The sequence below is a fragment of the Pezoporus occidentalis genome, unplaced genomic scaffold (assembly GCF_034315485.1).
Source record: "Pezoporus occidentalis ecotype Australia unplaced genomic scaffold, CSIRO_AGI_Poc_V1 ctg55, whole genome shotgun sequence".
NCBI lineage: Eukaryota > Metazoa > Chordata > Aves > Psittaciformes > Psittacidae > Pezoporus > Pezoporus occidentalis.
In genome coordinates, this window is record NW_026915888.1 from 293105 (window position 1) to 311609 (window position 18505).

The window sequence follows — 18505 nt, forward strand, 5'->3', positions numbered from 1 at the left end:
TTGCCACCACAAAAGTAACTGTATTTTGTTATTGAAAGAAAATCTATTAAGAAACTAAACAGGACTTACATGACATTTCTATCAATTCCTTTCGCAGTTCTAACAATACAGCAACTCCAATGTTATCTTTTGTCATAACTCTGTTCAGCATCGCTTCTGAACCTTCCGAGTTTGCCATTGCTAGCTGATTGAACTCAACAGTGTGTTTTTGAACCAAAGTAAATCTGAAAGAGAAACATCATACGTGTTTTTAACAGCAGCCAGATACAAAAGGAAATGTTGCAGGTAAGTTTTTAATTAAAGCTCAAACGCATCCATGATGTGAAAATCTCAATGTCATTCCATAAAATGCTAAACTGAACTCATAGGATATAGCTCTCCTAGCAATTTTTATGTACTTTTTACTGCCTTAGTTTCAATTAATGGGAGGGGATAACTATAGAAATGTAGTGCATGTTTCTCATGCTGCGGTATTTTCTGGTTCAAAGATGCTTGAGCTATAGACTGACCAGAGAAATTATGTGAAAGAGAGCAAGACATAGGAGAAGGCTTTGCAAAACACATCACTTACTTTTCTGTTTTGAAAAATATTGCACAACCATCAACATGTTTCCTTTCCTGTTCAGACATTGTCCTAGCTCTAGATTTTGGACTGAAGAATCCGTTGTAGCCACGTTCTTTCAATTCTACCAGGAAAAAACTGTAGTACTGCTCTGTTTCAACCTCCTACAAAGTTATCAGACAGCACAGTATGAATGCACTATTGGCAAAATACAGAAGGCTGATATTATTTAGAATCTTCAGAAGTGTAAATCACTTTCAAATTAAAGGGGAAAAAAAAAAGTAAGAATTAAGTACATCAGAGATTGCAAATTTCAGAGCAATATCCCTATTTTAAGAAAATATAAATGAATTTCTGTAATCCCCAGAGTTATGATTATCTCAAGCTTTTTATTTGAAAATACATCAATTACAGCCCTATACACACACAGAGGAACACAGACACCCCCACGTACCCTTCTTTGATCAGCAGCTGCTGGTTCGCATTCCAACAGTGTGGGCTGAAAAGCATTCTTTTGATGTCAAGCAATAAATAATGTTCTAAACACCACTTCTTTTTCTGCTTTTGCTTTCAGGTTTTGAAAACACACCGTTTACTGTAAATACATTTAGTGTGGAGAAACCAGCACAGGGGAACAGAAAAGGGAAAGAAATCATGGTACATCTTTTACCTGAAGGCTTATGATGTCAGCATTGCAGCTCAGGATTTCCTGCATAATGGCTTTTTTTCTGTATTCCCAGTTCAAGGCCCAAGATGGACAATAGCCATACAGCTGCCGGGTAGCGTATTTATCACAGAGTACGTTGTAACACATGACAGAGAACAAGGCTGCAGAACAAGAAGTTTACTTACACAGTGATATATTAAACAAATATATGTACACATATACAAAATTATGCTCTTCACTTTTGTCTTCTGCAAATTTATCAATTCTTGCTTTAGTACCAAAACACAGCACATGGATCTGTATTAAAAACTGATGTCTTTCTACAAAGATAAATTACAGGTCTGCACATACGACAGCTGTGTTCTAGCTTTTAACTGGAAAACAAAAACCAAAATCCCCTTTAATGCAGTAAATAGCATACAAATGCACTTTATGCTAAGTGCTGTGCTACTGTAAGAAGCCTAAACCAAAGTAAGTGTATTTGAGCACTTAACATTTGCTAGCTGTATAAAGGTTTGCAAACTCTTCAAATAGATTATTTAAAATCTACTTTAATTATTACCACCTTGAGCTGTAACAGATCCATATGCACAATGGATCCCTTTGCACAGTGAAAAAGGATAGGCAAAATAAACCCCCAAGCGTTTGCACCTCAAAAAACCTACACTTCAGGTGTAAAGACAAGAAACACCTACTCTCTGAATTTGGAACAGGAGTGATAATGAGACACTTTGGGACAACCTGACAGGTAATCCAACAGCATGGACTTTGGGTTTTGTTGGGGCAATGTACATCAGTCTGGAAGACTGCAATAACTGAGAAATACACTAAATTTTTTGGTGTGCAGGCAAACAGAAGAGGCTGTATTTTAGACAATTTATGCAGAAAAAAATTAGTAAATAATAAAACATGGCCCGAATCCCACAAGAAGAGAAGTGCTGAGTCAAAGATCATGTATTTGTTACTTAAAAGAATTCTCCATTTTGGGGGAATTCTTTATTTTATTCTTCAGCAAACATTCAGTTAAGCCTGTTGCAATTCAACTATTTCATTAGTTGAGGACAACAGTTTCAATTCTGCTGAGGAGAGTGTTAATTCAAAAGAAACTACTTTATAGTAAGAAATGGGTAAATCTGTAACAGGTTTTCCAGTTGAGAGATCTACTTCACCCGGCCAGTCAGCACTGCACAGATGATTGGTCAATTTAAGCATTTATTTTTCAGAAGATAGTAAAGATCAACAGAAAAGCAAAAAAAGAGAAGGAAAAATCCTTCAAGCATTACAGTACCTGTTGGTCTTGTACGGTCTGGTTCTTGCAACATAATCCAAGATCTTGGAGGTGGTTGTTCAGTTGAAACTATGGGAACATTTTAAAGGAGAGATGCAACAAGTGATAATCACATTTATTGCACACAGCAGAAAGAAATGTTTTAAGAATGAGCACTTACTTCTTTTTGCAGTACCTGCCAAATTATCAAGCAAATAGTTCAGTAGCCTTCGCGTCCCATCTGGTTCCTGATACAGGTTCAGAATATCCTGTGTAAGTGGATTTCCTGCAAACAGATTTACAGATACACTGAAGAAAATATATAGAGCCAATATGAACTTGCGTATCAGTGTTGAAAGCTGGCATTTCTGAGAACAGATAATGCATCTACTATGCACTACTCAGAGGTTTCAGATGTCAGGTCTTCAATCCCACAAAACACTGGAAGTGAAGTTAGCCTCATTCCATCCTACATCTGCCTTCAGATTAACCACCCCAAGGGTGGTCACTGGGTCTAACAACAGTGAAGAACTGGCATGGTACAAGACAGATGAGGCCAAACACAGGAGCCACCACTGCTCACTTCGCCTGACATGAGCAAAACATCCATCAGCTTATTTGCCAGTCCTATATGAGCAGTCCTACCATCCAAACACACACGCAGATTGTAAAAGTTTTCATGGACCATTCACATTCTGCTCACTCTGCAGAAAGACAAGCAAACTTCTTTATTTATGGAGTGTTTTGCCAAACTCATTCTTTTCCTTAGCTTTAAATAATCCCCAAATAACAATATTTATACATGTGGAGTAGCTACATCTGGGATTGCTATTCACTAACATCTGATGAATTAGCAAAACTACAGCCATTACATCTCAGAAGCGTTCTCATTAAAGAAGCACGGATACCAAGAAAAAGCAGGAATACCTTTCAGACCCAAAGTCTGTAACTGGAACAGTTTCCCCAGCTCAAAAGGTAAAACTCGTAACAGGTTGTTATTTAAATGTAGTTCCCTGTAGACAGAGCAAAAATCATACAGGCCTGAAAATAAATCAGCATTTGTCTTCAGCAGTAGAGTACAAGAAGTTTAACTAAAACAGAAGCAACGTATCAGCAAATGACAGTATTGGAAAACTCAAAGACTGAACAGCAATAGTTGGGGAAATATTGCTATACTCAAATATACAGACAAAAACAAGACAAAACACGTTAAGCTGAAGTACAGACAAAAGCATGTTTGTTGAGTTCATCTTAAAAGAGTCAGATTTTGTAACTATTAGCAGTAATTAAATACCTCCAAGTGATGGAGCAGTAACAACTCTGACAAAGCAGATCATGAAACAGTTCAGCTATGATTAAAGGCCAAATAAAGGGAAATTGTATCTCAGGAAACAAACAAGCAAAAAATCCAGAATCATGGTGGTACAATTAGAACTATGGCATTACCATGTAACAGTCATTTACAATAGTCATTTTCTGTTGGCTTGGGTTTTTCCGTAATTACAGCGTTCAGACAAAAATACCTGCTTTTTATCTTACAAAACCAATATGCAGACAGGGACACAATTCATGTCCTGGATTCTGATAGCCCAACAAACTGGGCAGAGAAAAGTGACCTGGTAGGAGCTTTTCCCGTTCTTAAAAGTATTCCCAACTAAGCAGTGCAGACTTTCCTCACCATATTCAATATGAAGTTGCTCCTTCAGATTGTTTACAACTTGGTGCCTAGAGACTTGAAAAGTATTTTTAGGCAACAAAAAAGGGAAAGAGAAAAGAAAGGAAACCTGGATGTCAAGAGTTACCTTTGCTCTTTCAGATTTCTACAAGACAGCATTTGAAGTAGACAGATACAACTCTTCTTCTGACCTTGCCTTTCAAAAGTAAACTCTGCCTGGTCCTTCCCTAACAAGGGCTTCTCAAGAAACGGTTTCTGTTTCACAGCATATTTAGAAACCTCTGTAAAATATACTGGCTTGTTTTAGGGACAATCCCTAAAACAGGATACTTTTTATTTCACTGGGTTATATAGAAACACCAAGCTACTTCTCAACTGTTTGCAAACTATAGCACACCTAGCCAGCTCTGAGTTTTGCTTTTTCCAATCTAGACAAACGCATGTACGTTAGAGAGAAACTCAGAAGCCCACTGTGTCATTCTGGGGTTGCTACGTATGAATGAGTCATGTGGCAGGTAGAAATGAGGATGGGGGAGTTAAAAATACATAAATAAATGAAAATCAACTTCTCCACTAGTTCTCAGCACTTCCATGGCCATTTGAGATTTAAATCACTGTTACTTTTAGGAATGATATTCTACATGACATCATAAAGCTACTATTTTATTCTTTAGGAAGCTACTTTTTCCTCTAAGAGTTTTTCGAAGTACTGCTGAAGTCTAAGAAGTCCATAGGAAAAACACTGAACTGGAAGAACAGCACAGCAGTTGGTATCATCACAATTTTTCTCTTGGATGAAAGAATTACTTGCTCTAATAATCCTTGCCTCTGTGGAACCCGCCCCCTCTACATAGCAAAGGGGATCACAGCAAACCCCACTGGTTCATAGAACCATAGCATCTTTTAGGTTGGAAAATACCTTTAAGATCAGACAGTCCAACCATAAACTCACTACTGCCAAGTCCACCACTAAACCATGTCCCCAGATGCCATGAGTATTAAAAGTGACACCACCACTTCTGTGGGCAGGCTGTTTCAATGCTAGATGACCCTTTCAGTGAAGACATTTTTCCTAATATCCAATCTAAACCTCCCCTTGCACAACTTGAGGCAGTTTCCTCAAGTCCTATCACCTGTTACTTGGGAAAAGAGACCAGCCACCTCCTCTCTCCATCCTCCTTTCAGGTAGCTGCAGAGAGCAATAAGGTCTCTCCTCAGCATCCTTTTCACCAAACTATACAACCCCAGTTCCCTCAGCCATTCCTCTCCAGACTCCTCACCAGCACTGCTGCTCTTCTCTGGACCTGCTCCAGCCCCTCAGCATCTCTCTTGTTGTGAGAGGGCCCAACACTGAGCACAGGATTCAAGGTACAGTCATACCAGCGCCTACTACAGAGGGATGATCGCTTCCCTGATCCTGTTGGCCACATTATTGCTGATACAGGCCAGGATGCTGTTGGCCTTCTTGTCCACCTGGGCACAAGTTGGCTCATGTTCAGCCTGCTGTCAGCCAACACCCCTAGGTCCTTTTCTGCTGGGCAGCTTTCCAGCCACTCTTCCCCCAAGCCTGTAGCATTACATGGGGTTGTTTTGACCCACATGCAGGATCTGACACTGAGCCCTGTTGAACCTCGTACAATTGGCCTCGGTCCATGAATCCAGCCTGTCCAGATCCCCCTGCAGAGCCTTCCTGCCCTCAAGCAAGTCAACACTCCCACCCAAACTGGTGTTGTCTGCAAATTTACTGAAGGTGCACTCCAAGTTCTTTCAAGCGTATCAACAGAATCTGTTTTACAGCTGAGCTTTCCAAAGATAACACATTACAGTGTTCATTTCCCACCCCCCCTTCTGCAAAGATCAGAAACCTTACTGCTCTGACACCTCTTTATTCAAATACCTGCAGTAGAAAGGGAGATGCAAGGAGCCTTAGGCAAGACCAAACCCAGAGCTCCAGACGTGGGAGCTGGAAGACCTGTTATCAATTCTCAAGTGTAAGAGCACAAATGATTTCTGTGGCTCAGGATATTAGCAATGCGCAGTGTTGAATTACCATTAGTTTGAACAACTTCCCAGAAGCTATGGGAAATGTCTGCAGTAAGAGCCAGCCTGAAACATAAAACTCCAGCACAGCTGAGACCTGCAGAGCACTATTACATAGGATGCACTTATGGATTTTAATTCACTTTCACTCAGTAAAAAGAAATCATGGATCAGCTGCAATTACTGAGGACAGACAGAGCACAGTGGATTAGTGCACTAGCTTTTCACATCTAGAAACTGGGCTCAAGTATTACGTTTAGGTAGTAAACAGAAAACTAGTGTGATCTTAGACCTTAGCTACACATTTCACGTTCACAAGATATAGCTGTTTCTACACAGAAGAGACTTAGGATGTTGAAGAGCTGCAACTCCATAGAATCAGCCAGAACAAATTGGGAAAAGTGCTGGGAAGAGGGCGCAACATCTTTTGATAGTACTGGTGACTATGAACTGCTAAGCTAACTCCATGTCGTATTATGTTTAAAATGTTTTAAAATGAAAGAGACTGATGAAAATAAAACGATGCTAATGAAGTACAAAGACAAATTTGAGAACATTCCAGTAAAATTAGGACTGACAGCTCACAATGTGAGTGGATAAAGGAAGGAACAAGCCTGTTACTAATAACTGCTTTTAATTGAAATAGTAAGGCAAAGCTTTCTTTAGAACACACTACTTCGCAGCTGAAAATAGCTACACGACACACTGCAAAACAGAGCTGCCAATAATGCTCTAAAAGGCAAGGTCCTTTTGCTCAGCCTCCAAGGTTGAGACTTCAACTGCTTTGGAATTTGAGCTTTTAGTGCCGCTTTAATCAGCTAGCTTAATCCCCCCAACAGAGTGGGCTTTCCTAAAGCAGAGGAAAATGCAGTGACAGATATGTATATGTGCAAACTTGCTTTGCTTCCAGTTTCATCAGAGCTGTGCTGGCAGCCCATTTCTCTATTGTCTCATTCTTTAATTCTAATAATGTTCTTGTTACTTTTAGACTTTTTTCTGGATTTGAGAAAGTTGCCCATAAATGTCTTCAAAATTAAAAGCAATGAAGGCAATTACTGGTAACAGCCTAACAAACCTAAAATAAGGCTCTTCCTTTGGGTCAAGGGCAGAAGATGTTGCCTGTAAATATTTACTCCTAAATAAATGATTTATATGTTTACATAACTTGTTTCAAAGTGAAATGCTGCAGCTTTAATTGTAATCTAAATAAGCATCACTACTCATGTTTCGCTTCCAAAAGGAGGTACCATTCCATGCAAACTCTGCACACCTTAGCACTGTAAAATCGAAAAGAAAAAAGGTGCATTTAGAACGTTTTTTTTCCTCCTCCCTAGTTTACACAGGAATGCAACTGCACAATAGTAGAAATGGGAAGGAAATATTAGACAAGTTGCAGGTGTTGTAAAATAAAATGAATATAAACTATTGTTAAGAAGAACTACTAAAGATGAATAAAGATGGAAAAGCTGTAGTTAGCATGATTATGAATGTTTAATCTTTTTTCCTACCCTACTATCAGTTAAAAGCAATTTTGTTTTGTGCATCAGTACTCTGTAGAGAAAATGCCACATAAAAATGTGTGTGAATCTTGAAAGAGAAGCTCAAGAGAGAAAAACCTGACTTGGAAAAATATAAAATGGGTGATTGCCATCAAACTGAGTGCTTCTGAAGCTCATTCCGTACTGTCATACATCATGAGAGATCACAGACAAGCCAGCACTAATATAGCTGCACAGACCATACGAAATATTCAGGGAGACAGATAAAAGGAAGTGAGGAAGGGGGAATACACTTATGCTTTTCATTTACTAGAATGTAAAAAATATATTGAATTTAAACCGTTGCTACAAAGCTACTAAGGGACCAATTTTAACTTGTTACATACCTGAGTGACACCATGTTTCCGAGCTCTGCTGGTAAACTGCGAATCTTATTAGAGGACAGGTCCAGATATACCAGATTGTGAAGCTTGGCAATGTCTGAAGGAATACGGGATAAGGAATTGTCACTGAGATGCAAAGCTGTCAAATGGGTCAGTGTCCACAATGATGAACTTAGGCTTCTCACTTTCCCTGCAGAAGGAAGATAACAAAACAAGATAGAACATTTTCAATATAGAGGTTTAGCAATAACTACACGTTTTGTGAGGATGTAAGGGGTGGAACCACTTGAGGGGGAGCTGTTCTATGATTATTTTTATTCAATGAAAATTCCATTAATCACCAATTTTATGGATAAAAAAAAAACCAGCACTGTGTAAAAAGATACAGGGTTTTGACAGGGATGCTTAGATTGGTTTTCTTTTCCCCAATCCATACTTAAAGGTTTAAACATCTGTCATTCTCGAGTTCCATACAAAACAAGACATATTTACTACCGTCCATGAATTCAGTAATTAACAGAATTGTAAGAAACAGGGTTTTTCTCAATTCTAGTTTATGTTTAAGATCAAAGACACCGCTTTGGTTTGCCCCTTATTTCTGCGCAACATCTTTCAAACCAAAAATCTTTATTCTATGGCATTAATCCAGCCAAGAACAGATAGAAGCACTATATTTAGGGTGACTAAGATGCTTAGTTGAGAACATGGATATCCATCTGGCATTCAACTAAAAGCTGCATAAAACTATTGCCAGATATTTTAAAAAATGGTATGATTTTTGTATAAACTGAAGGGTGGAAACATGGGTTTGTGTGACAGAATCAAGATTTTTATGCTGCTGCACGCAAGGAATGTGAGATATCATCAGAAGGTCTCAAAACATTTCTTCTCTCCAAGATTCACCCCCAACACCAAAGGAGCAGATCCTTTTTCGTTTACAGAAGTCATCTCATTGTACCAAAAGCATTAGAAGAAGAGTACCAATGAAAGTTTCTCCAAGGCAAAAAGCTACTTGTGACAGCCTTTAAAACCCTACCATGATTCACCAATATTAAGAATGGTCTGGTTAATATTATCCCAATACACTCTTTACAATTCCTTTCCTTAAATTATTATCTTCAAAACAAAAGTCATATTTAGTGCCTGAGGAAGAGCTACACTGATACACCTGTATCTGGGACTCAACCCCTGGTAACAAAAGGTTTAATGCAGGTATCATTTCCAGCATGCTATAAGAAAGTGAGTGGCATAAAAGAGCCTGCAGTGAAAAAGCTCAGTGATTTAAACAAGAGCAGTTAAAACATTTGTGGCTTTCTGTACTAGATGACCAAGTATTTTGCAAGGAAAAGTCAGTGTGAACATTAACAAACATATCGTCGCATTTTATTTTGCAAGGCAAATGCATACAGCTCTTAAAGGATTCACGCTATGGCAATGCTCATTAAGAAGTCTTTTGAAAGGTTTTAAGTACAATTTAATAGTTCTTTGCATTTTAAAACTGAATAAACACCTCTTCCTCCTTCCCCCAGTGCAAAAAGGTGACCGTGATCAAAGAAACCCTTGTAGCTGAAAGGATTTCCATCAACATCACTGATCCATTCCCTGGACTACCTACATCTCTCTTGGCTAGAATCAGTCTATAGCAAGATTACCAGGCATGAAAGGAAAGAGCCATTGCTTAATGCATTTCCTGTGCAAAGGCAGCAGATGCCCAAGTGGATATCCAAGCCTAATGCTGATACATAATGCCGATTCCTGAAGCAGCATTTAACTAGGTTTCTGCATCTGTAACCTTCAAGTAAAGAATGCTATTCACGTGTTAAGGCACGTGGCACTTGAAGCGAGACAGGGATTCAATGATCTGGATGGAAAGACTCTTCACAATTCAAAGAACTCTATTTGTATTCCTCCTTCCATAAATTTCTCTATTGCACAGTCACTCAGAAACATCACATGGCAATTTTTGCAGACTCTCCAATAATCTCCATATTTAAGCAAAATTTAAACTTACTTTTACATCACAAAATTTTTTAATTTTTAAAATATCTGCTTGAATTTCCTTGTAAACACAATTTACACAGCAACATCCGAATTTACTCTACAAATCGAGAGAGACTGGTGTCCCACACCAGTCAGACTTCATGCTTAGGAATTCTGAGCATTATCTTATTTTCAAGAAAAGATCCAAAAGTCAAACATGATCTGAAATCTAGTACAGTTCTTGGAGGTTTTGATTTTTTCTAATTTAAATCTTAAGAACAGAGTAAAGATTTACAACTGCTTTTAAACTGAAAAGTTCCACTTTAATAGAAACTCCAGTGTCATGGACTAGTACAACATTGTTGTTACATTACTTTAAAGTAACAGGATATGCCTGTGTATCAACCCCAGCTTCACCCTCTTCTCTTTGACAAATTAGATCTTAAATCCATGCTCCCACCTGCTCCATCTTCTTAAAACACGAAGACCTCACATCCATCTCCCCAACCACGTGCCATGTTAGGATTCCCCTCGCTCACAATTTACCTCTCCTGTAGCCCTCTACTTTATCCCAACCCAACCTCTTCCCTCAGCACATCCAGAAGCTGGCAGCTGCTCTGCTGGCATGTTGGCTCACTTCAAGCTAAGTAACTCCACTCCAGACTTCTCGTCCAAGCCATTACTACGTAGGCTACTCTTAACCTACAATGAGTTCAGAATACGGGACCATTTCTCAGTTTCTTACCACTTATTTCCAACTCTGCCCAGTGTGATTTCTTTCCGTTGGCTGCTTCCTCTGAGGACATAATTGTGTACATCCTCCGTGGATCAGGTGGATCGTACTTTTCCTTGGGCATTCCTGTTGAGACGAAAAGACAGATAAATATATACTGAGAAGTATTTAAAAGGTAATTCTTTAAAAGGTAATTTCCGTTTCAATTAAGTTTTGCGTTGGATGTTCACTCCAAATACTTTTCAAACTTCAGATAAAGATAACCTATGCCCGTTCACAAACTCCACTGAGTAGGCTATAAAATTAAACCACCGCAGATTCCCCATGCTCCTAGAATGGCAGATGACAACCTAACCTCCCACTCAATAGTTCAGCCAAATCTCTAACCCAACATACAGGTTGCATCCTGCCACCTTTCATGGATATGTCACTGTGTGCTTCAAAATCAACCCATCCTACTGCAGGCTCATCGTTCTTCAACAATGAACCTTCAAAAAGTGACAATCACCACCACATTCTCTCTCATAGAAACCATAAAGAAAACATTTGCTGATAACCTCGACTGTGCATCAATTCCAGGTTTACTGCAATTCTCAACTTTACACACAATTCAGCATCCAAGAAAAGAATTAAGGTTTCAAAAAGATCTTCAATTCCTTAAGTCTGCAAAATGACATCTTTTTAATCCAAATCTCATCCTACTCTTTTCAGTCTGAAATTATACCTGACCTAGACACTTCACCCAGGTGTTTAGCACTGACATTTAACTTCATTTCTCTCACTCTTGCATCATTCCTGTTCACTTCACACGAAAGTTGGAACTAGATGATCTTAAGGTCTTTTCCAACCCTAACTATTCTATGATTCTATGAATTCCTTATTTATTTTTACCATACCCAATTAGGGACCGTGAGAGAGAAGTGGCAAAAATTCCTCTCCATGGAGAAATTCCTGGCTCCATAATAAAGACCTGTGCCATAACCCTCCCTCTACCATGAGCTACCTCTCCTCTGTCCCAGGTGAAATGCATCAGGGTTTTAGTCAGTTTAAGAGGAAAAACACTTTATATAAACTTTACATAAGCACATTAATACACAAATTAGCTCCATGTTTTCAAGTTACATAGGCCTTCCAATATAAATTGCATTTATCACAAATAAGGGTAATGCTTTTGCATTGCCCCACATCTATCTGAGATTTTTGGGCAAAGATTTCACCATCTAAAGCTGCCACATCCAAATACATACAAAAGGGCACAAGCAGCAACCTACAAAATTATTTATATAAATAAAGAAATCAAACAATGCTGGCTCAAATCACATTCACAAACACATTACAAGCAATATTATGCTTCATATTATTCATTATGCAGAATATTATTCATGCATTACAGCATTGTAACTACCCAAAAAACACTCAATAAAGAAGAAGCTATTTATTCAATTTAGTGGAAAATGTTGTGTTAAAAAAAAAACAATAGAACCCCTCCCCAACTTTTAGTTCATTCTGCGCATTAAAACAAAGCTTTTAGATACTACATGCTTACTTTAATGCAACAACTCTGACTAATTCATACTCCTCCTTCCCCTTCCCACTGCTACCACTGCTACCACTGCTCAAAACCAATTTCTGCAGTGAAAAGAAATTCCCCTTTAAAAAATGAATTGTGGGTAAAAGGATGAGATTATAAATAGAGTTAGGTGGAGCTCCTTAAAGAATGAAGGCACTTGAGTACCTGGGGTACTGGAATCACCAAGTGTAACACTTTCTTCTTCAAACTAAGCTAATTAAAGGAGATAAGACTGCATTGTAACTACCAGAAAGGGGAAAGAGGAACTTCTCCCTGCAATAATTGTGCAACTAGCGCAATAATACATAAAGTGTCATATAGAGCATCTCTTCCGAAATCGCTATATACAATTATATGTAACTCACAAAGACCAATGCCACATAGAAATGCTCTAGTTTCTGTCAGGAGACATTTACCTTCCTCAGGCATTTGATGCTTTCTGTTCTTGCAGCTCCCTGAATTAACAAATATGCTCCAATTTTTCAGGAAATGAAGCAGGTATAGTAGAGACAGAGATCTCATTCAGCACAGAAACATGAGTGTTCCCCAGAGCACACTCAATCACATGCACTAATTAACAGCCTTGCCTTACCATCCTGTGGTGCTCCTCACTATCAGAAGAGGATGACATACTTTTCTAGTGGGTTTTGTTAATGTGTGCTAAAACAATTAGAGATTTAAGAATCTGAGGTTTTAACACTGGATCCTGGTGACCCCCCCCTCCCCTCCCAGTCTATCCATGGCACTGCTCTACCTCTCATTAAAGTTCCTTCCTTTGATGGTTTCTCCTCCTCACCTCCTGCATTTCAGGGTGGACAAATGCTTGAGAACCTCCTGGGTGAAGGAGGTGCCAATGACCAAGATCACTGACATCAGCCACATCAGGACACCAAGGATACCATCATACCAGGAGTTAGCACATCTTTGTCCATCACTCAACATTTCTCAGCATCTGACAGCAAGGCTAAATTCAGGCTGTATTTCACAGGTCATCATTAAACACAAGAACAATACCTTGAATTGTATTTCAAAACTTCACAGCATGGAGTAACTCAAGAAAATCACTCTCTTTTACAAATCCTCCTTTCTCCACCTCCCCACATCTGAACTTACTGGCTACAGTTCCACTTAAAAGCTGAAGTAAACATGAGATAAAGCAATAGTTTTGCCAGACTCCAGCAATTTTTAGCAAGACCCATAAAATGGTGTTGAACAACCCTGGAGCCATTGATAACTGCACCTTTAAACTACCATGACAATCATTTTCGAAAGAGCTTACACCACCTGTAATTTTCAGTTGCAACAATGCAGATGGTGGAAAGCACCACTGAGCATTAGGCTGTTATCACATACAGCAAGTTGGCTTGTAAAGGAGAAAAACTTTATAAACAAAGATGTGACGTGGATGTCCAGAACACACCCCAGCCTATATAACTCTAACGAAGAGGCCATTTAAATATGTCTGAATGCAAATTGCTGACTATCTTGTACCAGGTTATTAAAGTTGTTATTTAAATGGTTGTGAAAACAGAAGAGCTTGAGAGTTCACATGTGGCTGCCCATTCCCACCTTGGTCAGTCAGTCCCAACACTGAATTAACACTTTACCCCAGAGAAACTGAGCTAAATGAAGCCATTGAGGTCAACAGTGCAACAGGTCTGACACAGGGAACTAGACCTTGAGTCCTCAAAGCAGACACAGTTTTAAGCCCTTGTTTGTGCAAAAGGTACCAAGGGAAAAGGAGAGCAGGGGCAGAAAAGACCCTCTGGGGAAAAATGCAGGGCAAGGATGATGATGATGAGAAGATGACTGTTGCTCTACCTCAAAGGAATGCCAACAGCAACAGGGCTGTTAGGGATATGGCATCACGAGGACCTGATGGTCTATAAAGTAGAAGCTGCTCAAAGGCCAAGCTGTTGAATTGCACTGCTAGCTACAGAATAGTGAAGTTCAGACAATTGCCTGGCAAGACTTTTGAAATGATAAATCTCCCAGGCTATGGGCATGTGTGAAGTGGAAGCTGGACTACAAGGTAGTTAATGCTCCAGATGACTAAGTAAACAACCAATAAATAATGCCTCCAAAGTGGAGATATTATAGTCTGCTGTGACTAACAGAGCAGGAAAGATGGTGACATTTTTCCTGTCCTTCCCTTCTCCTCTTTTCATGTGATTTAGAAGATGATGGGGAGAAGGAATTAACCAAACCAGGCAGGTGAGCAGGTATTCTGAGCAAGCAGTAAGGTGATTGTTTTTAAAAACGAAACACCAACAGAAATACCACAGATGATCTTAATTTCCTGAAATGCATTCTATAATACCACAAATAAACTAACTGTTTTAAAACTGAATGTATTAGACAACTCCTGCAGGCCAAGTATCATCGACTCTTTACAGTATTAGCTTTGCTATATGTAGATATAAAATTTTCCCCCAAAAAAACACTCCCCTAAGATCAGCTTCCTCCATAGCAAAGTTTAAATGAGGCAAAGAAAACCTGAATTCCCAAACTTCATAGAAAACAATGAAAAGTGACAGCAGCAGGGGTTAATGCTCAGACCCAACTTTATCCCATCAAATCAACTATTCTGAAATACCTATTTCAACACTCACTAAGCAGCATCTACAAATCCCATTTACAAATATGCAAAGAACCTTTAGAAATACTTCAAGATCACTATGCTGAAGCATTACAACTCTGCTGATGAAACTTCTTGACACATGCTGACGACTTCTTTCGACTTCCCCTCCCTCCTTACTTGATATTACTTATCACTAATAAACTGATGTAGATCAGGAGATAGCCAGGAGGAGGAAGTAAACAAAGCAGCACTACACTTAATCAAGTGCACAATTACTCCAACTTCTTGCTGCCTTAATTAAAAACAGTGAATAAACTATACAAATCTAGAGCTAACAAAGTTAGAAGTAACAAGTTAATTGAAGTAGATTTTCCACTTACTGATGCAGCACAAATAAACTTGCCAAATAAATGACTTTTTCACTACCGAAGGGTAGCAGGACAGGAAGCAATCTACAGTACTTTCTAGTCATTATAAACCATTAAGTTACTCAAAGATTCCATGAGAAAATGATAGCTCATATGAGAGGGTTTTTTCTTTCTTTCTTTCTTTCTTTCTTCAAACAGGGGAAGCTCATCCCAGACCATTCATTTGTAATCTTGTGCCTTTAGCTGTTTCCATGCAATCCAAAGTTTCATTTGAAAATGGGTTCCGATGAGTTCCCCCACAAATGCGTTTCTTAGATTGACCAATATATCCCAAATTCAAACTTAATTCAGAATTCTCATCACATACCTACCTCCCAAACACCAGCCACATGCACTGTGGTTTTACAACACATGAAGCAGAACTAAGCTGGCCCTGCTGCAGTTCCTCCCTCCTCAGGACTGTGTATTTCCACTTCACTCTTGCATCAGCACTGACTTTTCTCTGATAACAAAAGGAGCTGTTGAAGAGAATTAAACTGGCCAAAAGCTAAGGGGGAGGAGGGGGAAAAAACTGTTGAGGGTGCCTAGCTTCCTGTATCATTATTCCTGTATAGCTGTAATGTATGTGTGGACTTGCAGCACAGCTGTTTATGGGATTAAAATCAGGACAACAACATAATTGTTTCTGGACACACCTACCCCGAAATCTCTTCTCACACAGCAGGAAGCAAAATCCTGCTTCCAAGTACCCATGCATCGGTTAAATAGTAACACTGGGCAAAGTCTGAAATCCTAACTGAAGGCAAAGTACACTGCTTTTTTAGATAAGTTAAAGCTGTAGCACTTCAAGCAATGTACAGGCTAATCAGAAATGTCAGCCTGTATTTAAAGAGTTAATCTCTACTGTTGAGCTTTGGTAGGAAGAAATTACTGCTTTAAGCTCCAAACAGTGACCCTCTTCAAAGGGAGCAGTACACCCAAAGCACAAAAACTGTGCTTTGGGAAAGAAGCAGTTAATTTCATAGTAGTATATTTCGCTTTTTACTATAAAGATTTGCTCATTTCCACTCTAAGACCCATTACCCATTCTTTAAACAAGTGCTTTTCCACAGTGAATCAAGCTTACTGCTTCTACTCTCCTATCATTGGTGGCACTTTACCCACCAAGATACGTATTTCTAGGGGAACGTAATTACATTTCAGCCTCAAGTACAGGCAAGTGAAGCAACAACCCTGCATAAAGGCTGTCCCTGGCTGGTGTGACAAGGTGCAACATCTGTTTCCTCCTCACAGAAAGCAACAGAACCTTGAACACGCTTATGATAAAGGTCAGTCCTACACAATTTACACTCGTCAGTTGAGCCAATGACTCTATTTATCTTCAGTCTGTACCACGCACGGGCAAACTAGACAGTGATCTTAATATTGAAAAATGATGGAAAAAAAATTTCATGGGCAAAATACCACAATGAGGAAAGGAAGCAAACAAGAACCTATCTAAATCTTAAGTACCACATGATGTAATTTTAATGTACTTCAGCAAAGCTCTTAAAATTATTTGGGACCACTCCCCTTAGACATAAACTTTCTGTATGCCTGATGCTGTTCCTACTAAGCCTTCTCAATTTCACAGTCTTGTTTCTATCAATGTCTTATTCAAAACATACTAAATTATAACTTTGGGGTTTTCAATAAATCTTAACATACACCCACAGTTCTGGATTTCCCAGCTACTAGCAGGTATACACCATAATATGAAAGAATACCTGCATCCTGCTATGAAATACAGCTTCTGGTTATATTTTGCTACAATACACAACTGTGCAAGTAGATATAACAATGCTCAGAAATGTAGGTGTAAGCCATCACCTAAAAGAAAACAAATTGATAGGATTAAACTTTAATTTTAATTAAATTAAAGCTTCCTCAAAATAGAGGAATCCATACTAAAGCACGCTACAACTAAGATGACAGGTATTTTGACACTGAACAAACAGAGATTTGGGGACTTGCCTATCTGTTGAAATACCACCTTAGATGTGACTTTCTAGAAGTGAATGAGATTGCCCTATTGAAATATATGCAAAGAAAACATCACTGTTGCAAGGAAAGACAGATTTTCCTACCAGTACCATACTTTTAGGTAAATATCAAGCCTGTTGTATAAACACCTATTATTTGTTGACTGGTGCAAACGCTCCTGGTGTTTCATTTTAAAAAAGGCTGCTCCCAAGTAATTTTTGCTGTTTTCACAGCAAGGACATAGTAATGAAAAAGTAAGAGTAGGAAAAATCCAACTGGGAAATTAGTTAAACATTAACACCTGAATTTCTCAGAATACATGCTGTGAATTGGAAAACTCCTTTTACCCAGTGTGGGAAGGGATGGTGCATCACAGCTGTGTGTACAGCAGAACTGGAGCAGCGCAAGAATGACTCCTGAAACACTCCTCATCCCCAAGAGACTGAACTATAACACGTGGGAAAGTGTCAAGATCCCTTTAACCCGATTTATAGCTTGACGTTGGAATAATCTAAAAAATTAAAAAATAAAAATGCTGTAGAGTCAACCCAAAGTCAATTGATTCATTCCAAGTGCTTCTTCACTTGGTAGGATCACATTTTAGTGGCTGTTAGCGTATTAAGATTTAATGGCTTCATCAGGGAAGTAATGCTTCTTCATCGTATTTTGAGGACTTCTAAAACTGGAATTTTACATGACTGCCAATACAAAACCACAAGTTACCCTTCCTCTTTTTCTGACTTAGATAACGCAGTGGGATGTGAACATGCATTACAAATAAGCAATGATAAATACAAGACACTGATTAAGTCAATATGCATTAGTTCATGCGAGTATATCTGGAATATGACTAATCAGAGGAGTTGATTGATTTTGCACATATAAGTTCTACTACAGAAAAACTCAGAAGTTCACAAATGCATTAATATTCTTTAAAAAGATAAACATTTATCAAGCTGTAGAAGTTCTCTTAATCTAGCCAAAGCTGACTAAAATGAGACATAACCCTCCTGAAAATTAAGGAAATCAAAGTATCCCAGTTCAGATCGACTGGGCCATAAGTGTCAAAGGATGTATTTGCTGTTTCCAGCTCCGGAAAACTCAGAATACAGAGCTATACAGCACTGCCTAGATCAGGCTTTACATTTTGTTAAATCA

The 18505-nt window shown here is 38.8% G+C and overlaps 1 protein-coding gene across 6 annotated transcripts in view; it reads right to left on the reverse strand.

Annotated features, from left to right (window-relative positions):
* The window catches only part of CNOT6 (CCR4-NOT transcription complex subunit 6), a 32904-nt gene that overhangs the window by 7332 nt on the left and 7067 nt on the right, over positions 1-18505 (reverse strand). For 4 of the 6 annotated variants that reach the window (XM_062637979.1, XM_062637976.1, XM_062637977.1 and 1 more), the window contains exons 2-9: positions 10819-10932; positions 8097-8283; positions 3424-3509; positions 2678-2782; positions 2518-2586; positions 1233-1390; positions 572-726; positions 70-224 (exon numbers count right to left, since the gene is read on the reverse strand). In XM_062637979.1, the coding sequence (XP_062493963.1) occupies positions 70-224; positions 572-726; positions 1233-1390; positions 2518-2586; positions 2678-2782; positions 3424-3509; positions 8097-8283; positions 10819-10930 (1027 nt within the window). In that variant the 5' untranslated portion in view covers positions 10931-10932. Of the gene's footprint in view, positions 1-69; positions 225-571; positions 727-1232; positions 1391-2517; positions 2587-2677; positions 2783-3423; positions 3510-8096; positions 8284-10818; positions 10933-15696; positions 15873-18505 lie in introns of those variants that run through there. The other 2 variants (XM_062637980.1, XM_062637982.1) reach the window with 2 other exon arrangements.